The sequence below is a fragment of the Prionailurus bengalensis genome, chromosome E4 (assembly GCF_016509475.1).
Source record: "Prionailurus bengalensis isolate Pbe53 chromosome E4, Fcat_Pben_1.1_paternal_pri, whole genome shotgun sequence".
Taxonomy (NCBI): Eukaryota; Metazoa; Chordata; class Mammalia; order Carnivora; family Felidae; genus Prionailurus; species Prionailurus bengalensis.
In genome coordinates, this window is record NC_057360.1 from 66,972,558 (window position 1) to 66,993,414 (window position 20,857).

A 20,857-nucleotide genomic window follows, 5' to 3' on the forward strand; every position below is an offset into this window, starting at 1 on the left:
GAGAGAGAGAGCAGGGAAGGGGCAGAGAGGGAGAGAGAGAATCCCAAGCAGGCTCCATGCTGCCAGCATAGAGCCCAATGGAGGGCTTGAACTCACAAACAGTGAGATCAAGACCTGAGCCAAAACCAAGAGTTGGACCCTCAAGCGACTGAGCCATCCCGGTGCCCCTACATGTTCTTATTTTCCTTTTATTTTTTTATTTTTGAGAGAGACGGAGTGTGAGTGGGGGAGGGGCAGAGAGAGGGAGACAGACTCAGAAGCGGAAGCAGGCTGTCTCCAGGCTCTGAGCCCTCAGCACAGAGCCCGACGGGGGGCTCGAACCCACCAACCGTGAGACCATGACCTGAGCGGAAGTCGGATGCTTAACCTGCTGAGCCACCCAGGTGTCCTGCATGTTCTTTTTAAATCTACTTGAGATCATATCCTAGGAGCTGTTCCCTGCCTTGCTCTTTTCGCCTAATAGTGCATGGCATGTGTCCCATCAGCATGGGACATAAAGCTTCCTCCTTTGATTCTGGGTCTGAACGGTGTCCCAGTGGGTGACTGCAGCATATTTACCCTGACGCCCCCTGGTGGACATTCACGGTGCCACAGGTTGGGACAACTAGTTAGACATCTTGAGGGAAAAAATATAGACGTATATGAGCCACAACCCTCTCCATAAACTAAATCAATTCCAGGAATCTTAGAGAATTAAATGTAACAGTGAAGCCAAAATGAATCCCAGACTAATCAATTTTTCCATTGGAAGGCAACTTTTATTGCTTTTTAAAAACACGATCACACGATGATACTTAATTGTATACAACTTAACATCAAAACATTAAAAATGAAAATCTCCCTCAATCCCACCACATAGAGTAAATTGAACATTTTCTTGTTTGTCCTTCCAAACTTCCAGGACTGGGATCACGTGGGTTGAGTCGGGAGTCTGGGCTGCGGTGCTAGCGTGCAGGGCGCCCGAGGGCCAGCAGGGGGCGCGCGCAGGTGTCCGCTCGCCCTTGGGACGACCCTCGCTCTCTCGCGAGCCCGGGGCGCAGGGGGCGGAGTCCCGATTTCTCAAAGTCTCTTTCCGAGGCGGGGAGTTGGGGGCGGGGGCTTGCGGGGCCTCCCACGCCATCCGTTGCAGGACCGGTCCCACTGCTTTTCCACAGAGGTCTCTGGAAGGACTGCCCTCTAAAAATGGAAAAAAAGGCAGCTCTTCCTGCCCAGGGTCCTCCCTGTGCTTTAATAAAATCACCTTTTGCACCTAAAAATAAATAAATAGAAAACAAGCAACCCAAATGTGGATGCATCCGCTCCCCTGAACACTGTGCTTCTCCAGGGTGACTCTAGAGGTGGCCGAGAGCTGCGGAGGACAGAGGGCCCCTTGGCGCCTCCCCCCTCCCGCCCTCCGGGCTCACCCCACCCCAAGGCCAGCATTTCCGCGTTGGGGGTTCAGGCCCCTTCCCTTCGGGGGGGACATGAGGCCAGGAAAAGGTCCACAGAAGCACTGGGGAGACAGCGATTGGAGTTCAGGCCTTGACCCCGAAGGGAGAGGAGGACGGTACCAAGGTCAGGTGACAGTGGCGTTTCTGGGATACACCTGTCTCCCCCTGAGACCGCGGTCCTCTCTCTCCATCCCCGTTTTGTGTGCCCTCTGGCCCTCCGCTGACTTGCCTGCAAATAGGGACAACTACATCCAACGCGGGGTCACGGTGGGGATCAAATATGATAATGTTTGTGAAAATGGCATTTTAAACTGTAAACCACCATTATAAAAACCATTAGTTTTCAATAGCAAAGCGCTGTACGCACAGGGTTGTAATGTGTTTATTGTCGCGAACTGGGTCAATGAGGTAGAAAAGCGAGAGACTGCCTAGGCGAGGGATTAGGAAGTCATGTCGGTCTAAGGAAAACTGAGACCTGGCGCCTTCTTTTCCACCCGGAAACAAAAGTGAACAGAGGCTGTTCTGTAAACATGCGAGTGCTTGCGATACAGGCTTTTCAAAGCCCCACATTGTACTTGCGACCATAAGCTGTTTTGTCTGAGCTCGCTCTCAGGTTTTGTTTCATTTATTTATTTACTTACTCATTTTTGAGAGAGAGCAAGAACGCAAGCAGGGAGGGGCAGAAAGAGGAGGAGGAGAGAATCCCAAGCAGGTTCTGCACACGAACCCTGAGATCATGACCTGAGCCGAAACCAAGAGTTGGACGCTTAGCCTGCTGAGCCACCCAGGCACCCCAGTTTCAGGTTTTATCTGCAGGGGGAAAAAAAAGGGGTGACAAGAGCTGGGGAAGAGAAGTGACTCAGGCATTCATGAGCCCTCAGGCTTTGCTGGGGGAGCTTAAGCGCAGTACAGAAAATTAACCCAATACCTTGAGGATTTCACTCGAGTCCAGAAACACAGAAAGGAATTCGAGTCGGTAATCCCAGGGCCACGCCCACTTCCTCTATGTTTCTCTTCTCTGTGCCAAATCCCTCAGCACTGACTCCGGGCTGCACCCATTTGCTGCTTTAGAGTTATTTTCCAAGGGGCGCCTGGGTGGCTCAGTCGGTTAGGCGTCCGACTTCAGCTCAGGTCATGATCTCACAGTCTGTGAGTTTGGGCCCGGCGTTGGGCTCTGTGCTGTCAGTTCAGAGCCTGGAACCTGCTTTGGATTCTGTGTCTCCCTCTCTCTCTCTGCCCCTCCCCCACTCAGGCTCTGTCCCTATCAAAAAATGAATAAACATTAAAAAAATTTGTTTATGTTCTGATAAAATAATATATGCTAACTCCAGAAAATTTGAAATTCAGGGGAAAGGTACAAAGAGGAGGAAACTCTTACCCATAATCCCTTCACCTAGGAACGGCTGCTTATAACATGTTCGTGTTCTTCCTTTGTTCTAGTGTGCCTGTGCATTTTCTAAAGGTATAATTCACATGCTGTAAAATGCAGTTCAGTTGTTTTTAGGACATTCACGAGTTTAGCTGCCACCACTATGTAATTCCAGAACAATTCATCAATCTAAAAAGAAGCCCTGTACCCAGATCAGTCACTCTTCATTGACCTCTCCCAAACGGACTTGTGTCTACAGATTTGCCTGTTCTGGACATTGTGTGCAGACGGAACCACACAGGATGAGGCCTTTGTCTCTGGTTTCTTTCCACCTGGCACGTTGCCAAGGTTTCTCCACATTGTGGCGAGCACCGGCCCTTCACTGCTTTTGACGGTCAAGTACTATTGCATTGCGTGCGCCTCCCATGTTTCATTTATCCATCCAGCAGTTGATAGATGTTTGGGCTGTTTTCACTTCTTGAATGTTACAAATGATGCTTCTGTTAACAATCACATACAAGTTTTCATAGGGACATAGGTTTTCAGTTCTCTTTGGGCGCACGCCCAGGATGTGGGATGGTTGTGTCCTATGGTAATTCTATGTTTAACTTTCTCAGTAACTTTCAAACTGTTTTCCAAGGCAGCTGCCCCATTTTATATTCCCACCAGCAATACACGAGGGCTCCAATTTTTCCACATCCTCTCCATGTTGTTATCCTTAAAAAAAAAAAAAAAAATTAGTTATCTTAGTAGGTGTGAAATGGTATCCCTTATGATTTTCATTTGCATTTCCCTGATGACTAATAAAGTGGGGCATCTTTTCATGAGCTTATTTGCCATGTGTAGATCTTCTTTGGAGAAATGTGTATTCAGATCCTCTGTCCACTGTAAAATCCTGTTGTCTTTTTATTGTTGAGTTGTAAGAGTTCTTTATATATTCTGGATATTAGAACCTCAACAGATATATGATTTGCAAATATTTCCTCCCATTCTGTGGATTGTCTCTTGAATTTCCTGATAATGTCCTTTGGACCACAAAAGTTTTAATTTTAAGAGATTTAGAGAGGGGTGCCTGGGTGGCTCAGTTGGCTAAGCGTCTGACTTTGGCTTAGGTCACGATCTCACTGTTTGTGAGTTGAAGCCCAGCGTTGGGCTCTCTGCTGTCAGCACAGAGCCTGCTTTGGATCCTCTGTACTCCCCTTCTCTGCCTTTCCCAGGCTTGTGCTCTCTCTGTGTCTCACTCAAAATAAATAAATAAACAAAACATTTTTAATTAAAAAAAAAAAAAGAGCCTTAGAGATTTAGCTCCTCCATTGAGTTCTCTGATCCATTTGGAGTTAGTTTTTGCATGATATGAGGGAAGGGTCCAAATTCTTTTTTTTTCTTTTTTTTTTTGCATCTGGCTATCCAGTTGTTTCATCACCATTGTTGAAAAGACTATTCTCTCCCCATTGAATCCTGGCATTCTTGTTGCCAAAAAATTGTCCATAAATTTATGGGTTTACTCCCGGACTCTGGATTCTATTCCATTGACCTGTACATCTATCCTATACCAGAACAACACTCTTGATTACTGTAGCTTTGTAGTAAATTTTGAAATAGAAAAGCATTAGTCCTTCAACTTTGTTCCTTCTCGAGAATGTTTTGGCTATTCTGGGCTCCTTGGATTTCCATATGAATGTCTGGATCAGCTTGTCAATTCATGCCAAAAAGCTGACTGGGATTTTGATAGAGACTGTGTTGAGTCTGCAGATTCATTGTGTTGAATTTGGAGAGTATGGTGACATTAAGTCTTCCCATTCATGAACATGGGCATCTTTCCATTTATTTAGATCTTCCTTATTTTCTTTCAGCAACATTTTGTTTTCATGTACAAGTCTTGTACCTCTTTTGCTATATTACTTTAATGCTTAACTGTCTTATTCCTTCTGATGCCGTTACTTATGGATGTTTAACAAGGATGAGCCCTTACCTATGGACGCTTAACAAGAATGAGCCCTTCTGTTAAGTTTCTCAAGATCCACATATGAGTGAAAACCTATGTGGATCCTGGGAAACGTAACAGAAGACCATGGGGGAGGGGACGGGGGAAAAAAGTTACAGAGAGGGAGGGAGGCAAACCATAAGAGACTCTTGGATACTAAGACCAAACTGAGGGTTGATGGGGGGTGGGGGAGGAGGGGAGAGTGGGTGATGGGCATGGAGGAGGGCACCTGTTGGGATGAGCACTGGGTGTTGTATGGAAACCAATTTGACAATAAATTACGTTAAAAACAACAACAACAAGAATGAGCCCTTACCTATGGATGTTTAACAAGGATGAGCCCTTCCTATGGGCGCCATCTTGTATCTGCTCTTTTCAATGCAATTACATCATAGACATTTCCCCCAAGTTATTAAGAATCCTTCAACATCATATTTTAAGGCTGCATGTTAGCCCACCGTGTGGTCACACTAACTTACTTGGCCATTCTGTTGTGGGCTATTTAGGTTCTTTACAATTTTTCCATTTTTAGATATTACTGTAATAAGTATTTCCATGTACCATGCTATGTCTGCAAGTCAGATTACCTCCTTCTAAGTACTCGCGCATTCTTGTTCTAACAGCCTTTGTTTCTACTCTTGTGAGGAGGCGTGAGACTCCACGTCACTTGGAACTCCTTGAGGCCCACTTCCCTTGCGATCCCACACCGTCCCCAGGGCCAGGCCTGCACCTTCAAGGGAGGCTCCTTCAGAAAGCTTCGCCCGGGGGCCCCCGAACACGGGCAGGTGCAGCCATCTTACTCCCCACCCCCACCCCAGTACTGTGTCCTAACCTCACCAGAGCTCTTGTTCCTGTGATATAAATGCTTGGCAACTTGTTGTATCTCAACAAGACTGTGAGGGCCAACGAGACAGAGCACTTTTATACCTCCAGCCCTTGGTCTATAGAAAGCCCTTAATGGGGGCACCTGGGTAGCCTCCATCAGTTGAGGGTCCGACTTGCTTTTGGCTCAGGTCATGATCTCACAGTTAGTGAGTTTGAGCCCCGCATCGTGGTCTGCGCTGACAGCGTGGAGCCTGCTTGGGATTCTCTCTCTCTCTCTTTTTCTGCCCCTCCCATGCTTTCTCTCTCTCAAAATAAATAAACTAAAAAATATGTTTAAAAATATTAAAAAAAAAAAAAGGAGACCCTTAATAAATGTTTATTGAATAAATGAGTCAGGCAGAACACAGAGCTCAAGGCCTTAGACCAGAATAGGGGCCCTGGGTCAGGGAATTAGGGCCACTCGGGTTTTAGAGTGACCCACAGAGTATTGTGAGCTGGGAAGGGCCCCTGCGGTTCCCTCATTCCGGAGTTTTCAAACCTCTTTTATCACCACAATATGATGTAAGACATTGGATAGGGAGAGGAGAGAGAAGAAATGGAGAGGGAGGTGGTGGAAACTGAAGCCCGGTCTGGGGATTCCCTCAGTGGCCCCCAAGAGACCACAAAAAAACCAAGTCTGTAAAGATGATTTAACTAGTCCAACATTCTAATTTTCCAGACAGGGAAAGGGTGCTCTTGAGCAGAAGTGACTTGTTCAAGGTCCCACAGTTAGTGGCAGAGAAAAGGACTCAGAAGTGACTCCCATTCACAGAAGATTCCAAAACTGAATCCAGTGTCTGAGGAGCATCTTCGTAGCAATCACGAAGAATTTCACTAGGCAAGCATCTAGAATTCCACTAACCGAGCGCCATTGTTTAAACTAGTGTTCCCATGTAGCATTTTTTAAAATGTTTATTTATTTTTGAGACAGGAGGAGACAGAGCGCTAACGGGGAAGGGGCAGAGAGAAGGAGACACAGACTCGGAAGCAGGCTCCAGGCTCCGAGCTGTCAGCACAAAGCCGGATGCGGGGCTCGAACCCACCAACCCTGAGATCATGACCTGAGCCGAAGTCAGAGGCGTAACTGACTGAGCCACCCAGGCGCCCCTCCATGTAGCATGTTTAAAAAAAAAAATGTGTATTTATTTTTGAGAGAGAGAGGGAGAGGCAGAGAGAGGGGGAGACAGAGAATCCCAAGCAGGCTCTGCGCTGTCAGTGCAGAGCCCAACGTGGGGCTCGAACTCACTAACCGTGACATCATGACCTGAGCTGAAACCAAGAGTTCAACGTTTAACTGACTGAGCCACCCAGGCGCCCCCCTCCTCCCTCCGCACCACATTTAGCATATTTTAAAAGTAAAGTTAATTTTACGGAGAAAATGTGATGAAGAGGAGTGTGACAAAGTGACCAATTGTGACAAACCTTACCGGGAGATGCCGGTTTTTCTCTTCCAGTTTCTGGAGCAGGTGCACCCTTAACTTCCCGTAAATACTGATAATAGGGAGGCCGATGGGCGGATTTTTTCAGGTTTTAGTTCTGCGGGGGGCTTGGCGAGGCCCGGGCACAGTGGGTGTGGCTGGGGGCATGTGCAACTTCTCCTGCTAACTTGTTAGCCAAGTGCAGCTAACTGCACAGTTTGCTCAGTGGAGCCACCTTGCAAGTGCAAAGTCCCCAGCTTGGCGCGCATTCCGGGACCCCGGGGCCCGGCGTCTCGCTCCGGGCCCCACCCCCACCTCCTCCAGCCCCACTCACGGTGTCAACGACCCCGGCCAGGCCAGAGGCTCCCGAGTCAGGGCATCATCAGTACCAAAGAGGCAGGTCCCGGCACAGCGTTTGATGAGCCTACTCAAACCTCCAAACGCCTGTTCCCGCAAGCTGAGCACTGGTCCCGCCGAAACCACTCCCGAGGGGCCCCCTCCCGACCCCTGCGCGCTCCCCGGAGACTCCTTCCCCACGTCTGTGGCGGGACTAGCTCAGCGTCGCAGCCAACGCTGTTCTCGGCGTTCCCGGGGCCAGTTAGGACAAGTCCCTCGGCCGCTCCGGGGCTATAGGCTGGCGGAGAGTAGAACACCCCCGAACCTCCGGACACGGGCGCGCGCGCGAGAGTTTCCATGGCAACCATACCCGCCAGGGAGCCTCCGCAACACCCACTAGGCCCCAAGGACCCGGGTTTCCGGGACCCGAGATGGTCTCTATGGTTTCGGCAGCCTAGAGGGGCCGAGTCCCCGGCACTTCCGGGAAGATGGCGGCGCACTGGTCGGAGGAGGCACGTGTTCCTGCGGAGAGGGCCCCGCGGTGACGGTAAGGGGCTACCGCCCTCCGCGACGGTGGCATTCGGAGCCCGGGCTCGGGAGCAAAGGCTAGAGCAGGAGAGTAGCTTTGCCCGGCGGGACCGCGGCGGGAGGGCTGGGATTTAAACCTCACGAGGAAGGAGGCTAGGGAGAGGGTAGCGGCCCTTTGGAACTGCTGTCAGGAGACTGGCCTAGGCCACTTTCCCAGAAAACTCAGGTTGACAGGAGAGGAGATAGTTCGTGAAGGCGCGCTCGCAGACTTCACAGAGCCTGCGGCGCGCAGCCTGGGATCTAGTTGCTTCTGTCCACAGTTATCCATGGGCAGCGGGCTAAAGCAGCCCCCACCTGTGTCATACCGGCTGGACGCATTCTCACTCCGGGCGCTGCGTTAAGTGCACTGGGGTTGGAGGACAAAGTCCGACTCCGATTTCCGGGGCGAATGGTTTCTGCCACGAGGGAGAGGGTGCGGTAAACCTTTCGTCGGGAAGCACAGAGAGCCGTAAGAGACCGAGGGGGTGTTAACACCAGTTCTGGGATGTCTGAGATCCCGGATCCACGACTTGCCAGCTCTCTGATTTGGGCGGGTAGCTAAACTCCTCAGTGCCATTTCTTCGTTTGCAAATGATGGCAACACTTGCTAGTAGGATTGTTGGGAGGAGGAAATAAGATCATCTGCGTAAAGCAATTAGCAGCATGCCGGCATCGAGTAAATGTGTTCGTGTTAGATGTTTTTATTATTGAAATTTGGGGGCTGATACATCAGCGATAACTTCCGGGAGGAGGCAGAGTTTTGAGGTAGCCTTAAAGGCCCCAGTGTCTTTTTACCATTCTTAAAAATTCAAGAAGCAAGACAGAGCCATTTCTTCATTCAGCGCTTTTCTGTTGGGATTCTCGGAGTATCAGGTTTTCAGGTAATCGTCCTTTAATCGTCCCTCACGGTAAGAACGTGAACAGAAATGGAAGTCATTCTGAGTTTGTTTTCATACCTAACCAGACTGGTCATCATTGTTTTTTTTTTGTTGTTGTTGTTTTTTTAATGTTTATTTTATTTTTTGAGAGACAGAGAGCGAGCGGGGGAGGGGCAGAGAGCGTGGGAGATCTAGAATCTGAAGCAGGCTCCAGGTTCCGAGCTGTCGGCACAGAGCGGGCCTCGAGCCCATGAACTGAGATCATGACCCAAGCTGAAGCCGGACGCTCAACCAACTGAGCCATCCAGGCGTCCCTTTGTTGAGTATTCTTATAACTCGCGTTAAAAGCCTCTCAACTTTGTTTTTACGTGGTAATAAACGGTGGGAGATGTTGTCAGGCAGTGGTGAAGAGCAGGGAGTCTGCAGACAAGATGTCTGGTTGCCGTCTACACATCAGCTGTGTAACCTGGAGCAAGTTGCCTAACCTCCTTAGGCCTTAATTTCCTCATTTCTAAAGTGGGGAGAGTAATACCTTTCTGAATGCAGAGTACTCTTCCCGGGCTGGGAAGATTGAGTGAAATCATCATGTGGTGAGCTCTCGGTACATTTCGGTATCATTACTGACACTAGGATTTGACTTTTCGACTTGCTGACCTCTCTGTGGTCAGACAGGGAGCTCCCCAAAGACTGGGCCTCCTTCCTCTGTCTCTGCCCCAGGTTCGGAAAGGAATTTTTATGAGAGCAGCCAGGATGGATTCGATGGGTGATTTGGGCACTTTCTCCTTTTCTCTTGAAGGGATGAGAATGATGTCGTCTACTCTGCTGAGGGCCTGAGCTTAGTGACCCTCCCGTCACCATGAGTGTCACGCCAGAGATTAAGAGTCGTGGGATGAAGTTTGCCGAGGAGCAGCTGCTGAAGCATGGATGGACCCAAGGTCACCCCCGTGGCGCCCCTTCCACATCCCCCCAACTTTCCGCCCAGGGGAGCGGCGGCGTCCCGGGCTACCCATTTGTAATCCGTGCAGCTGGAGGAGGAAAAGCTAGTTTAAAGGGAAATTTACAGGTGAAAATTCCCAGCTTTTCCAGAAAATGGAAGAGTGGAAGAAATATTACAGTGGGTCCGTGAGAAGGAAGTGGTTGGGAGGACTGGGAGAGGGGGGAAGGGGCACAACCTCTGTCCTGGAGGAAGCAAGGAGGAAAAGACAGCTTGAGCTCAGACAAAGGCAGGGACGCTGTGTGCAGAAATGCCAGGAACAGTGGGACTGGAAGGCATCCGCCCGGGACGGAGTGTAGCCAGCGCTCCGTGTGGGAGGGCAGAGTGGCCCCTCCCAGTGGGGGCTCAGGGCAGGCGGCAGAATAAACGGGTCGCTCCCCGTCCTGCAGGCAAAGGTCTGGGCCGGAAGGAGAATGGCATCACCCAGGCCCTCAGGGTGACGCTGAAGCAGGACACTCATGGGGTAAGACTGGGCAGGCTGAGGGAGGGCAGTGTGGATGGGAGAGGGGGACTCTGGGGACAGGGCAGGGACAGGTCCTCAGGGTTCCCACTTCTTCCTCTGGCAGGTGGGACATGACCCTGCCAAGGAGTTCACGGACCACTGGTGGAATGAGCTCTTCAACAAGACTGCAGCCGGCTTGGTTGTGGAGACTGGGCAGGTAGGAGTGCTGACAGATGGCCGTTGGACCGTGGGGGCCTGGGACACGCCTGTGCCACCCATTGACTGACACCTTCCCCCAGGATGGAGTTCGGATAAGGCATCTTTCTAAGGAGACTACCCGTCGTAATCGTCCCAAGCCCAACTTGCTGTATCAGAAGTTTGTAAAGGTACCAGGGGCTGGGTGTGAGAGGGTCCATCCTTTTTCCCCCCTCCCGCGCCTCCCCCGGGGCCTGAACAGTTGCTTTGCATGCCTTACCTGTTCTGGGGACCACCCTAACGTCGCATTCTGTGACCAACCTTGCCATTGCTTGTCTAGACTGCCTGGCCCTCAGCCAGGACTGAGGTCTGCAGGTCCCGTGGATCCTACCATCTGCTGAGGGGCGGCGATAGAGGGTGGGGGGACAGAGATGCTGCCAGAGCAGGGTGAGAGGGGATGCCCAGTGCGAAGGACTCCAAATCCAGAGGGGACCTGAGAGAGGATCTGACCCATCCTGTGTGTTGTGCAGTTGTGGCCCAGAGCGGGGAAAGTGGCTTGTAGACAGGACTAGAACCCAGGTCTGCAGACTCCTGCTTTCCAGCATACTGATAGAAGGGAGCATCTGTTATGTGCTATGGGCTCTGTGTCATGTAGCAGCCCTTTCCCCTGCTCCTCATCACTGTGGCCGTTGTCCTTTCTGCTAGATTTTGTCCCAGCCGTACACGCAGACTCCTCACCCCGTTAGTTCAGTGCCACAGAGCGTCCAGAGTGCTCTCTGTAACAGAGTTCACTGGGGCTCTGGCTCGTCCCTGACCTAGGAGGACAGTCCTGATGTGTCACACTGGCTCATGTGCCCCTGCAGCCTGGTCCTGTACTCACCCTTGTTGAGACCTCTGCACTGTTAGCCGGATAGAATCAGTTCCCAGGAATGTACCATCTTCTTTCACCTTCAGGGCTTTGCACGTGCTCCTCCCGCTGCCTTTCCCCCTCTGCCTGCCAACTTTTGTTTGTCTTCCGGAGCTCACCAAGGTCCTGAAGCTTCCCTAAACCCTGAAGTCCGCTTGGGTTCCCCTCCTCTGGCACAGGCAGCGCTTTCACCACGATGGCCTGTGTTCTGCCATCCTCCCTTCGCCCCACACGTAGATTTCACGTGGGCTGGACCTCTCGATCCTGTTCCACTGTGTACCCCAACCCTTGGCCCGTGGTAGGTTTCCAGTCTGGTTAAATAAAGCCCCGTGTGTAGGTGTGGGGGAGGGGTGAGAAGCACCGTCTTTACAGTTAGCACCTTGAGGACCTGCTGGTCCGGAGCGCTCCCTCCTCCCTTCTGCCCACTGCCCCCCACCCCCCACAGCTGCAGCCCACCTCCTGCCCAAGTTGGAAGTATGCAGCTCGGCACACCTCCCTGGGGGTCTCAGGGAGCCGTATCGGGGACTGGCAGATTTGTGCCTATGGCTACCAATTCCTGGGGGGGGGGGGGGGGTTCCAGGAGGGGAGAGGGATTGGCAGTGGTGTGGAGCGGGCTTTGTCCACCCCCATGGTCACTCCTTCTAGACGGCCACGCTGACGTCAGGTGGTGAACAGCCAGACAAAGACGTGGAGAGCCACAGTGATGATGACAGCCAGGGGTCCAAGCCTCCAAAGATGTGAGACCTCATTTCAGTGGGGGGGGGGGGGTGCGGGAGGAGAGACCTTTGAACCTCCAGAGAAGGCACCAAGTCTCGTGCCTGACTGGGCTGCTTCGGGTGGAACCACGTTGTACTGATCTTTGCATCGCCGGCACCTAGAAAGTGCCAGGTCCCGAACAGGAAGTCAGTGTTGAAGGAATGCCTTAGAGGGCAGGCCTTTCCACAAGCTCTGTATGTGATTCTTGATCCCCCCACCCCACAGTCTGACCGATGAGATGCTGCTCCAAGCCTGTGAGGGGCGAACAGCACACAAGTGAGTAGTGTTCGGCTCCCCGGGCTCCCTGCCTTCCTCCCTGTCGCAAGCCCACCCTAGAGGATGGTCTGCGCCACTCTGTACTCTTCCCACCCCAGGAGGAAGGGTTCCAGCTGCCCGCAGGCAGCTCCGCGGCACCTGGGGGGCTCAGTCACTTAAGTGTCCAGCTCTTCATCGTGGCTCAGGTCATGATCTCACGGGTCATGAGATCGAGTCTCACGTCGGGTTCTGTGCCAACCGTGTGGAACCTCCTTCTCTCTCTGTCCTTCCCCTGCTCATGTGTGCCTTCTCTCAAAACAATAAACGTTGGAAAGAGAGAGAGGCAGCTTCTCCCCTGCCAGTTCTGCACACAATCTCAGGACTAGGCCTGCTCCCCCATACCTCACTCCGACCCGGGCCTCCATGTGTTTCAGGGCTGCTCGTCTTGGGATCACGATGAAGGCTAAGCTCGCTCGGTTGGAGGCCCAAGAACAGGCCTTCCTGGCTCGTCTCAAAGGCCAGGACCCCGGGACCTCTCAACTACAGTCTGAGAGCAAGCCCCGCAAAAAGAAGAAAAAGAAAAGAAAGCAGGAAGGGGAGGAAGAGGCTACGGCAACTGATGGGGATGCAGAAGAGGAGTGCCCAGAGGACCCAGGCCAGAGCACCAGGAGAAGCCAGAAGAAGAAAAGGCAACAGCGAGAAAAGGCAGTTGCAGATGAGACAGGGGGCACAGCTGGCGGAGGCGGGGACGGGGAGGCCACAGGAACAAGTGAGCTGGGAGAGTGGAAGAACGGGGAGCAAACGGATGAGCCCTTCGGGAAAAGGAAGAAGCGGCGGCACCGAGCAGAGAAGGTGGGGGTGTCGGGTGGAACAGGAGGCATTGGGCCGGAGCAGGCGGAGAGCGGGGCGCACGCGGAGCCGGGCAGCAGACGCGAGCAGAGGCGGCAGCAGCAAGACTTGGGTGCAGAAGCCACGGCCCGGGTTGCCGAAGACAGAGGGGCCCAGGAGGCAGCAAGCAGAAGGCACGTTGACGGGAAAAGCAGGAGAAGCAAGAAGAAAAGGCAGCGGCCCCAGGAGGAGGAGGATGTAAGGGACGGGGAGGGGGAGGGGGGCAGAGCTGGAGTCAGCCCTGATGGGAGAACAAGGAAGGAGAAACAGAAGAAAGACTGAAGGGCAGGTCAAGGCGGGGCTCTACAGATTCCTTTTCAGGACTTGAAGTCTGAGACCCCAGTGGACGAGGGCTCCTGCGCCCTCCCCGTGAGGAGTCCCTCCCAAGGAGGAAGCCGAGTGCCGGAGTGCCAGCTGCTCACAGGACGGTGTGGGCAAGTGCTGGGGACTGTGGGGACAGGAAGGCAGAGGCCCTCTGGAGGGGCACCCTTGCTGAAGGCAGATGCAAGTGTGGGCAGAATGGACTCCAGCCCATAGCCTGCCAGTGTCAGCACTAGAAAAAAATGGTTAGCTTGGGCTCCGGGCCGGGTCAAGTCCTGACTGGCCTCTCCACCCCTCGCCTGCTAACATCCTAAATACAAATTCGTTTCCTGGGATGCCTCTGAAGGGATTTCTTCTGTTCACCTCCATCTTGCTACCCTGTTAGTGGACGGAGAAAGCTCAGAGAACCTCACTTGGGTTTTTTTTCAGCACCTGAAAGTCCATTTTCATTGCCCTCAAATGCCACGGCCACCTCCCTTGCCTGCTCTGTTCTCCCAGAAAGGTGGCGTCATGTCTCATTCAGTTTGCTGTCCGGCTCCTGCCACCCAGTAACTTTTATTGCCAGAACAGCTCCCAGGACCCCACGGCGCTGGGAGGGGGGCGCTAAGTCTTTATTGGGAAGGACGCCCGCCCGTCTTCCCTCACTGCAGACGGTAGACACACTCCGTGTCAGGGTAGGGCGGCAAGTTCAGCTGGTACTTCTTTTCCAGAGCAGGAGGCACGAAACGACCTCCCAGGTAGTGATAGCGACCGGTGAAGTGGCTCGCAGACTTTTTGGGTGCAGTCAGGGAGATGAGCAAGTCTGGCTGGATCCCTCCAGAATTTCCCTTCTCCACATCCCATCCTGAAAAGAGGGTGTATTCAGGGAGAGAGAAGAGAGCAGGTGTCCATTCTTCCATACTTTGTTCTGCCCCTGTCCTGAACGAGCGGGGGCCCCGAGTCTCCACCTGGGGAACCCGCATCCTTGGAGCTCCATGGCCATGGCCTCCTAGGCTTTGGTCTCTTGGGTCCAGCTACACAAAAGGTGCTCCCGGCCTGCCCCCTGGCCCTTTTGTGGAATCCCAAAAGCTGTGTTCTGCCCCTTTACGCTCAGCTTGTTTAGAGCTTGGTCTGAGCCTTGGAAGAATGAGGACTCCTGGGTACCTATCTCAAGAAAGGGCAGGACCCAGGCCCCATCCCGCCCAAGCTCCTCGGACCCCGCACCTGAGGGAATGTCGATACTCGCAATGGGCACGGTGAGCCCGCTCAGGACGCTCAGGATGCTCCGGAATGGCTCCCGGACGTCCCCTTTGAAGCTGAAGCCGAAGATGGCATCCACTACCAGCTCGTACAGTTCGTCGATCAGCATGGGCTGTGGTGGAGCAGGGAGAGGAGAGGGTGTGGGAGCCCCTGACCGGACAGGGCTGTCCCCTGCACACGCCACTCAGGGGCACACGGGTCATTTTCTCTCCCTCAGAGACTTCGGTGCAAACTGGTCAGTGACTTAGACCAAGCGGAGTCCACACGTGGTTTCTGTTCCGAGTGCCCGTCCGCCTGCCTGCCATTGGGGCGGGTACAGGGTGGGGCCGCCTGCAGCTGGAGGCAGGACAGACCCCTCGCTTTCCCTGCAACACCTCAGTCTCTTCACCTGTGAAATGCGTTAAGAAATTTAAAAAGCAAAGTTCTTATGTCCCATCCTTAGGTCCATGTCCCTGCAGAAAGGGCTTAGGATGAGGCAGTCACATCAGCCCCTTCTCAGGGGGTTACTGCCTGCCGAGCAGGCCCTGACCTCAGAAGTCAGAGGGAAAGGTGTGGCCATGGATGTGAGAGGCGGCCTCGGGCACTGCTGGAGCGGGGGCAGGCTCTTCACACTGTTCCTGGTCAAACGGTACACTTAGGCACCTGTGCGGGGCACTTCCCCACCTGCCCGGAGTCTGTCCTCCAGAGACCTGGGCGGGGGAGCTCAGCCTGGAAACACGAGGGGAGAGCACAGCCACCTACCTCCGGGGGCATTTCACCAAGGAAGGGGATGTCCATTTTCTGGCACTGGGTCACCAGTGCACCGAAGAGTGGCTTGTTAGGCCTTTTGGGGTAATAGATGGTTGGCTGGTAGCCCTAGGGGGAAGGAGAGGGGTCGTTCAAAGTCAGACCTCGGAGCCCCCCGCCGCCCAGCCCTTCCCTGATACTCACAAACAGCTTGAGGTGCCGGGCACAGACCAGGCCGTCTCCTCCGTTATTCCCGGGCCCGCAGATGACCAGGACCGTAGGGGGGCTCCGGGACATAGACTTGGGGGGATAGGCCTGGAGGCGGAGTCAGGGGGCGTCACAGGGGCCCTGGGCGGCCCCAGGCCACCCCGGCCCCCCCCCCCGGGCTTGACCGGCGCCACCGACCTTGGCTATGGCTGTGGCGCAGCTCAGCCCCGCCAGCTCCATCAGCTGGTCCACACTGAACTGGTACTCGTTGAACAGCTCCTCGTCCACGGCCTGGGCCTCCTCCTGGCTGCGGACACCCACGGCCTGAGTCCCGCCCCAGGGCGCTCGGAGCGCGGGCGCGCGGCCGCCCCAGTCCCCGCCCCCGCCCCCGCCCCCGCCCCGGAGCGAGCCCGCCCGAGCCTCGCCTACCTCAAGTACTTCACCGCCGGGCTCGCCATGAGCGCCGGGTCCCCGCGGCCGCCCGACTGCGGCCGCCGCGTCCCCCACCAGGCTGGCCTCGCGCGGCAGACTCCGGCCGGGCCCCGGACGCGCTGCAGGTGCGAACCGGCGGCCAGCAGACCGAACCCCAGCAGCGCCCGCAGGGCCCTCATGGAGCTCGCGGCGCGCGCCCCTCCCGCCTCGTCCGGCGCAGGCGCGGCGCTCGCCCCCGCCCCCTGGAGGCGGGGCCTCGACTCGTCCCGCCCCCTCGCGAGAGCGCGGACGCCTGGCCTCGCGTTCCCTGGGGGCGGAGCGCTTCGCTCGCAGCAGTGTGGGCGGTGGCTGGTCGCCTTGCGGGTCCTGCCCAGAGGGCGGTCCGGGCACGTACCAGCTGCGAGTGCATGTGGCACCTCTGGTGTCAGTGCCCTGCGAGTACGCGCTCCACGGGCGCCAGCGCTTGCAGAGCCGGCCACCGCGCCCGCGACGCGGCGCTCGGTAAATTGGGCTAATGTTGTCACACGGCAAGCGGTTCCCAACGCGGGATGGACTGCTCCGGCTGGAAGAGCAGTACTCGAGAGACAAGTGATGGTGGGAAACGAAGGTTTGCTTTATTCAGGAAGAGAGTGCACTAACACCCCAAAAGCCATCTTCCCCATCCGCCCAGCTGAGGGTTTAAAAAAAACAACGTTTTTTTTTAATCTTTATTTTTGAGAGAGAGACAGAGACAGAGTGAGAGCAGGGAGGAACAGAGAGAGAGGGAGACGCAGAATCCGAAGCAGGCTCCAGGCTCCAAGCTGTGAGCACAGAGCCCAACGCGAGGCTCGAACCCACAAACCGTGACATCATGACCTGAGCCGAAGTCGGAGGCTTAACCAACTGAGCCACCCAGGCACCCCAAGCCACAGGGTTTTAAACGGGAGGGCGGTGCCAGAAACGTGGGGGCTGGTGCAAAGGAAGCTGGTGCCTGGGCCCTTAGTCGTTTGTGGTCATGATCTTGGGCAGGCCTTACCTCCCGGAGAGCCTGATCCCTCATTCCTCAAGGCCAGTGGTCTAATCCCTAGGAAAGTAGGTGTTCTGCTACAGACCAAGGGACTTAGGTCAGCAAGCAAGGAGCCCCTAAGCTTGAAGTAAGTTAACCCTTAAGAGTGGTTGCAGTGCTGTTTACAGTATAATTTAAGACCCCTCTCCCAAATACATTAGCTGCCCCTACCTCTGCTTACCAGGATAGCATGCTTCATTTCTCTAATCATACATAATACTTGCTCCCTGTCATCAACAGAATAGCTATGGAAATACAAAGTTATAAACCTTAAATAGGTTGAGAGTGTCATGGTTAAAAATGTAGTTGAAACCATAGACTCCAGATTCCAATAACATATCAAGAAACACCTGGAGGGGAAGACTGCAATTTGTACCCAAGAGGTTTTAAGAACGCAAATACAAAAATAAAAAAATAAAAACTAAAAAGAGGGGTGCCAGGGTGGCTGAGTCAGTTAAGTATATGCCTTTGGCTCAGATTGTGATCTCAAATTTGGTGAGTTTGCCGCTGTCCTCTTCAGATCCTCTGTTCCCCTCTCTCTCTGCACCCCCACTCAAAAATAATAAATAAAATAACTAAATAAATAGAATGCAAACACACACTCTCACATACTTAAGCGGCGGAGTGTGGCGGGGGGGGAAGTCTTGGGAATAACACACCAGTTACCACTAAGACATTAAGATAAAGTAATTAACCAGGTGAAGGTCCTGTTTCCATGTTATTTTTCTGTGCCATGAATTGTATCCTGGCTAGTTCACTGAGAAAGGCAACAACCCCCCCTGCTTTTAATTACTCTTCTGCTATTCTCCTTTTGAATTATAAAAGATTTATCATCACCTGTAAGATGTACCCTTGTCCCCAGCTATGCTCGTTTATACACGTTTGTTGTATGAAATAGAATTTATCAGGGGCGCCTGGGTGGCACAGTCGGTTAAGCGTCCGACTTCAGCCAGGTCACGATCTCGCGGTCCGTGGGTTCGAGCCCCGCGTCGGGCTCTGGGCTGATGGCTCAGAGCCTGGAGCCTGTTTCCGATTCTGTGTCTCCCTGTCTCTCTGCCCCTCCCCCGTTCATGCTCTGTCTCTCTCTGTCCCAAAAATAAATAAAAAAACGTTGAAAAAAAATTAAAAAAAAAAAAAAAGAATTTATCAGACTGCATTTGCGGTGGAAAATTGTTTTTGTTAGACTGTGTTTGTGGCTGGAAATTGGGTTTTTACATCTAAATTGTAATGTACCTTACAATTGGATAATCTTATCCAAGACCTCATTCATTTTATACCATCACCAGTATGTAGAAGTCCTTCCCCTTTTTGTTAGGATCTCTTTTTTTGTTTTTAAGTAATCTCTACACCCAACATGGGGCTCGAGCTCATGACCCCGAGATCAAGAGTCACACGCTCCACCAACTGAGCCAGCCAGGTGCCCCCTGAAGATTTATTTCTGAAACACAATATGAAGCATGCTTTTTTGACAGATAACATTTGAATACTTACATGTGCCACATGCTAACATGAATCAGCTCATTGTACCCTTGCAGCAACCCTGTTATCATTCCCATTTTACAGAAGAGCAAACTGAGGCTTCAAGGTGTTGAACCACGTGCCCGATGACACAGCGGTAGCTGTTGGTGGAGGGGGAGCTAGGGTCCAAACAGCCTGACCTAGAGTCTGCACTCTAAGGCATTATTCTGTACTGAACTGCCCTCTCTGGTGTGGGAATAGGTAATTAAAGGGTTGTCATTGCTATCTTCATTCTGATGAGATGTTAAGTATAGGACAGTGACACAAGCATATCTCACCCCATGTCCCCAGGAAGTGGAGCCGAAGACCTACTCCATCCTATTTCTGCTTCCAGGCTTCTAGAGTTTTCTTTGAGAAATGCCTTCAAAACCAATTTATTAAAGGCTCATGGATCGAGCACTCCTGAGTTCCGGACGCTTACACATTTCACCCTGTCGATCCTACGATGCATTTTTACCCTCGTGTTATAGATGAGGACATTGACTAGCACAGAGAGAAGTCATTTTCCTAAGATAATACAGCTATTCAGTAGTAGAGTCAGTGACGGTTGACACGGGGTTGGCCTGACCCCGTGGTGATACTCCCGTGTGGCAGCTGCCGCCGCAACTCTCCTTTCTTCCTTCGGCAACAGAACCCCGGAGTTTTATGTGGCCACACGGCTGCCCGGCTACACACTACATCTTCCAGTCTCCCTTGCAGCAGCCGGGCATGTACATGTGACTAAACTCTGACCAATGAGGTCCGAGCAGAAATGACTTGAAACTGCCAGATGGCACCTTCGAAAAAACGCAGGTTTTCCTCCACTTCCTTTTTCCTTCTTACCGGCAGGAATGAAGGTGCTGTGCCGCGGGTGGGGCAGCCAGTTTAGGACATGGCATGGGAATGCTCTGTTGGGGGCTGGAGAGCGTCCTGCCTGACTCCCTGAGCTCCAGGAAGCCACCGCCTCCATGGGGACTGCTTACGTGAGACAGGAGTAAAGTTCTCTCTGTTTAAAGGCACAGTTACGGGGCTCCTGGGTGGCTCGGTCGGTTAAGCATCCTGCTCTCGATTTCAGCTCAGGTCATGATCTCACCATTCGTGGGTCGAGCCCCGTGGCTGGCCTTGCAGAGCCTGCTTGGGATTCTCTCTCTCTCTCTCTCTCTCTCTCTCTCTCCACCCCCCATCTCTCATAAATAAATAAATGGTAGATTACATTGGACTCTGTTACAGCTGGTGAACCTGCATCCAAATCAAGACACCCCCAACACCTGACGAGACAATAAGAAAGGTGAGCGGCCGTGTCCCCAGTGTCCTCAGCAGCTCGTGGCATGCTGGGCATATGGTAGGCCCTCGGCAGATATATTTTTTTTTTAATTTTTTTTTTTCAACGTTTATTTATTTTTGGGACAGAGAGAGACAGAGCATGAACGGGGAAGGGGCAGAGAGAGAGGGAGACACAGAATCGGAAACAGGCTCCAGGCTCTGAGCCATCAGCCCAGAGCCCGACGCGGGGCTCGAACTCCCGGACCGCGAAATCGTGACCTGAGCTGAAGTCGGACGCTTAACCTACTGCGCCACCCAGGCGCCCCTCGGCAGATATTTTAATGAATCCTCAAAATCTCACGGTGAGGAGTTCACGGTGTAGTGGAAACCCTCTGCTCTGACACGACCTGGAATGGGTTCTTTTATTTCAACTTAAAACAAAAAAATACATTCCTCTGCCGTCTGTCAAAGAGTGGCCAGGGTCTCTTCTTGGAGAACAGGCCGCGGCTGACTTCTTCATCCTTCGCGCATAAATGGACCACCTGAGATTTCCAGTTTGCTCACGGGGGGGCGGAACAGTGAGTGGCGTGGTTGAAGCAATCTAAGTGCAAAATTCATCTAGACTTTTATTATTTTGCAGCCAAATGTGATCATTGTCTTGGTCCCATCTAATTCAATAGTAGTTTTTGAATTGAGTCACCTTAATCAAGACTTCGAAGGATTCGACTCAGTTTTCATAGAAACGATGCTTGTTTTCACACTTGGTTCACCAGTTTGCATGATATTTAATTAAATGACAAATTGCAATAACACATACGCCAGCGTAAGCACATGTGGTACCAAC

General features: G+C 52.9%; 2 protein-coding genes and 1 long non-coding RNA gene across 5 annotated transcripts; 1 reads left to right on the forward strand and 2 right to left on the reverse strand.

The window, feature by feature from the left end:
* Nucleotides 1–736: 736 nt before the first annotated feature.
* Nucleotides 737–7,846, reverse strand: LOC122476450. 2 transcript variants are annotated; one of them, XR_006295493.1, is made up of 3 exons: nucleotides 7,075–7,825; nucleotides 2,809–3,516; nucleotides 737–1,249 (listed from the first exon to the last, which is right to left on the reverse strand). It is a non-coding gene; the product is annotated as an uncharacterized LOC122476450 (long non-coding RNA). The 2 variants fall into 2 exon arrangements; XR_006295492.1 differs by having other exon boundaries at nucleotides 737–3,516; nucleotides 7,075–7,846.
* Nucleotides 7,847–7,854: 8 nt separating this feature from the next.
* GPATCH4 (G-patch domain containing 4) lies at nucleotides 7,855–13,939 on the forward strand. Of its 2 annotated transcripts, none has more exons than XM_043569101.1 (8): nucleotides 7,855–7,948; nucleotides 9,643–9,781; nucleotides 10,230–10,303; nucleotides 10,407–10,499; nucleotides 10,582–10,668; nucleotides 12,030–12,121; nucleotides 12,366–12,416; nucleotides 12,830–13,939. In XM_043569101.1, the coding sequence occupies exons 2-8, from the start codon at nucleotides 9,703–9,705 to the stop codon at nucleotides 13,563–13,565; spliced, it is 1,212 nt and encodes a 403-aa protein (XP_043425036.1). In that variant the 5' UTR covers nucleotides 7,855–7,948; nucleotides 9,643–9,702; the 3' UTR covers nucleotides 13,566–13,939. The 2 variants fall into 2 exon arrangements, with proteins under 2 accessions (XP_043425036.1, XP_043425037.1); XM_043569102.1 differs by having other exon boundaries at nucleotides 7,933–8,849.
* Nucleotides 13,940–14,140: 201 nt separating this feature from the next.
* Nucleotides 14,141–16,439, reverse strand: NAXE (NAD(P)HX epimerase). Its single transcript, XM_043569103.1, has 6 exons — nucleotides 16,206–16,439; nucleotides 15,975–16,083; nucleotides 15,774–15,884; nucleotides 15,585–15,698; nucleotides 14,808–14,955; nucleotides 14,141–14,448 (listed from the first exon to the last, which is right to left on the reverse strand). Exons 1-6 carry the CDS (start codon nucleotides 16,385–16,387, stop codon nucleotides 14,246–14,248), a joined length of 867 nt encoding a protein of 288 aa, XP_043425038.1. The 5' UTR covers nucleotides 16,388–16,439; the 3' UTR covers nucleotides 14,141–14,245.
* Between the last annotated feature and the right edge of the window lie 4,418 nt (nucleotides 16,440–20,857).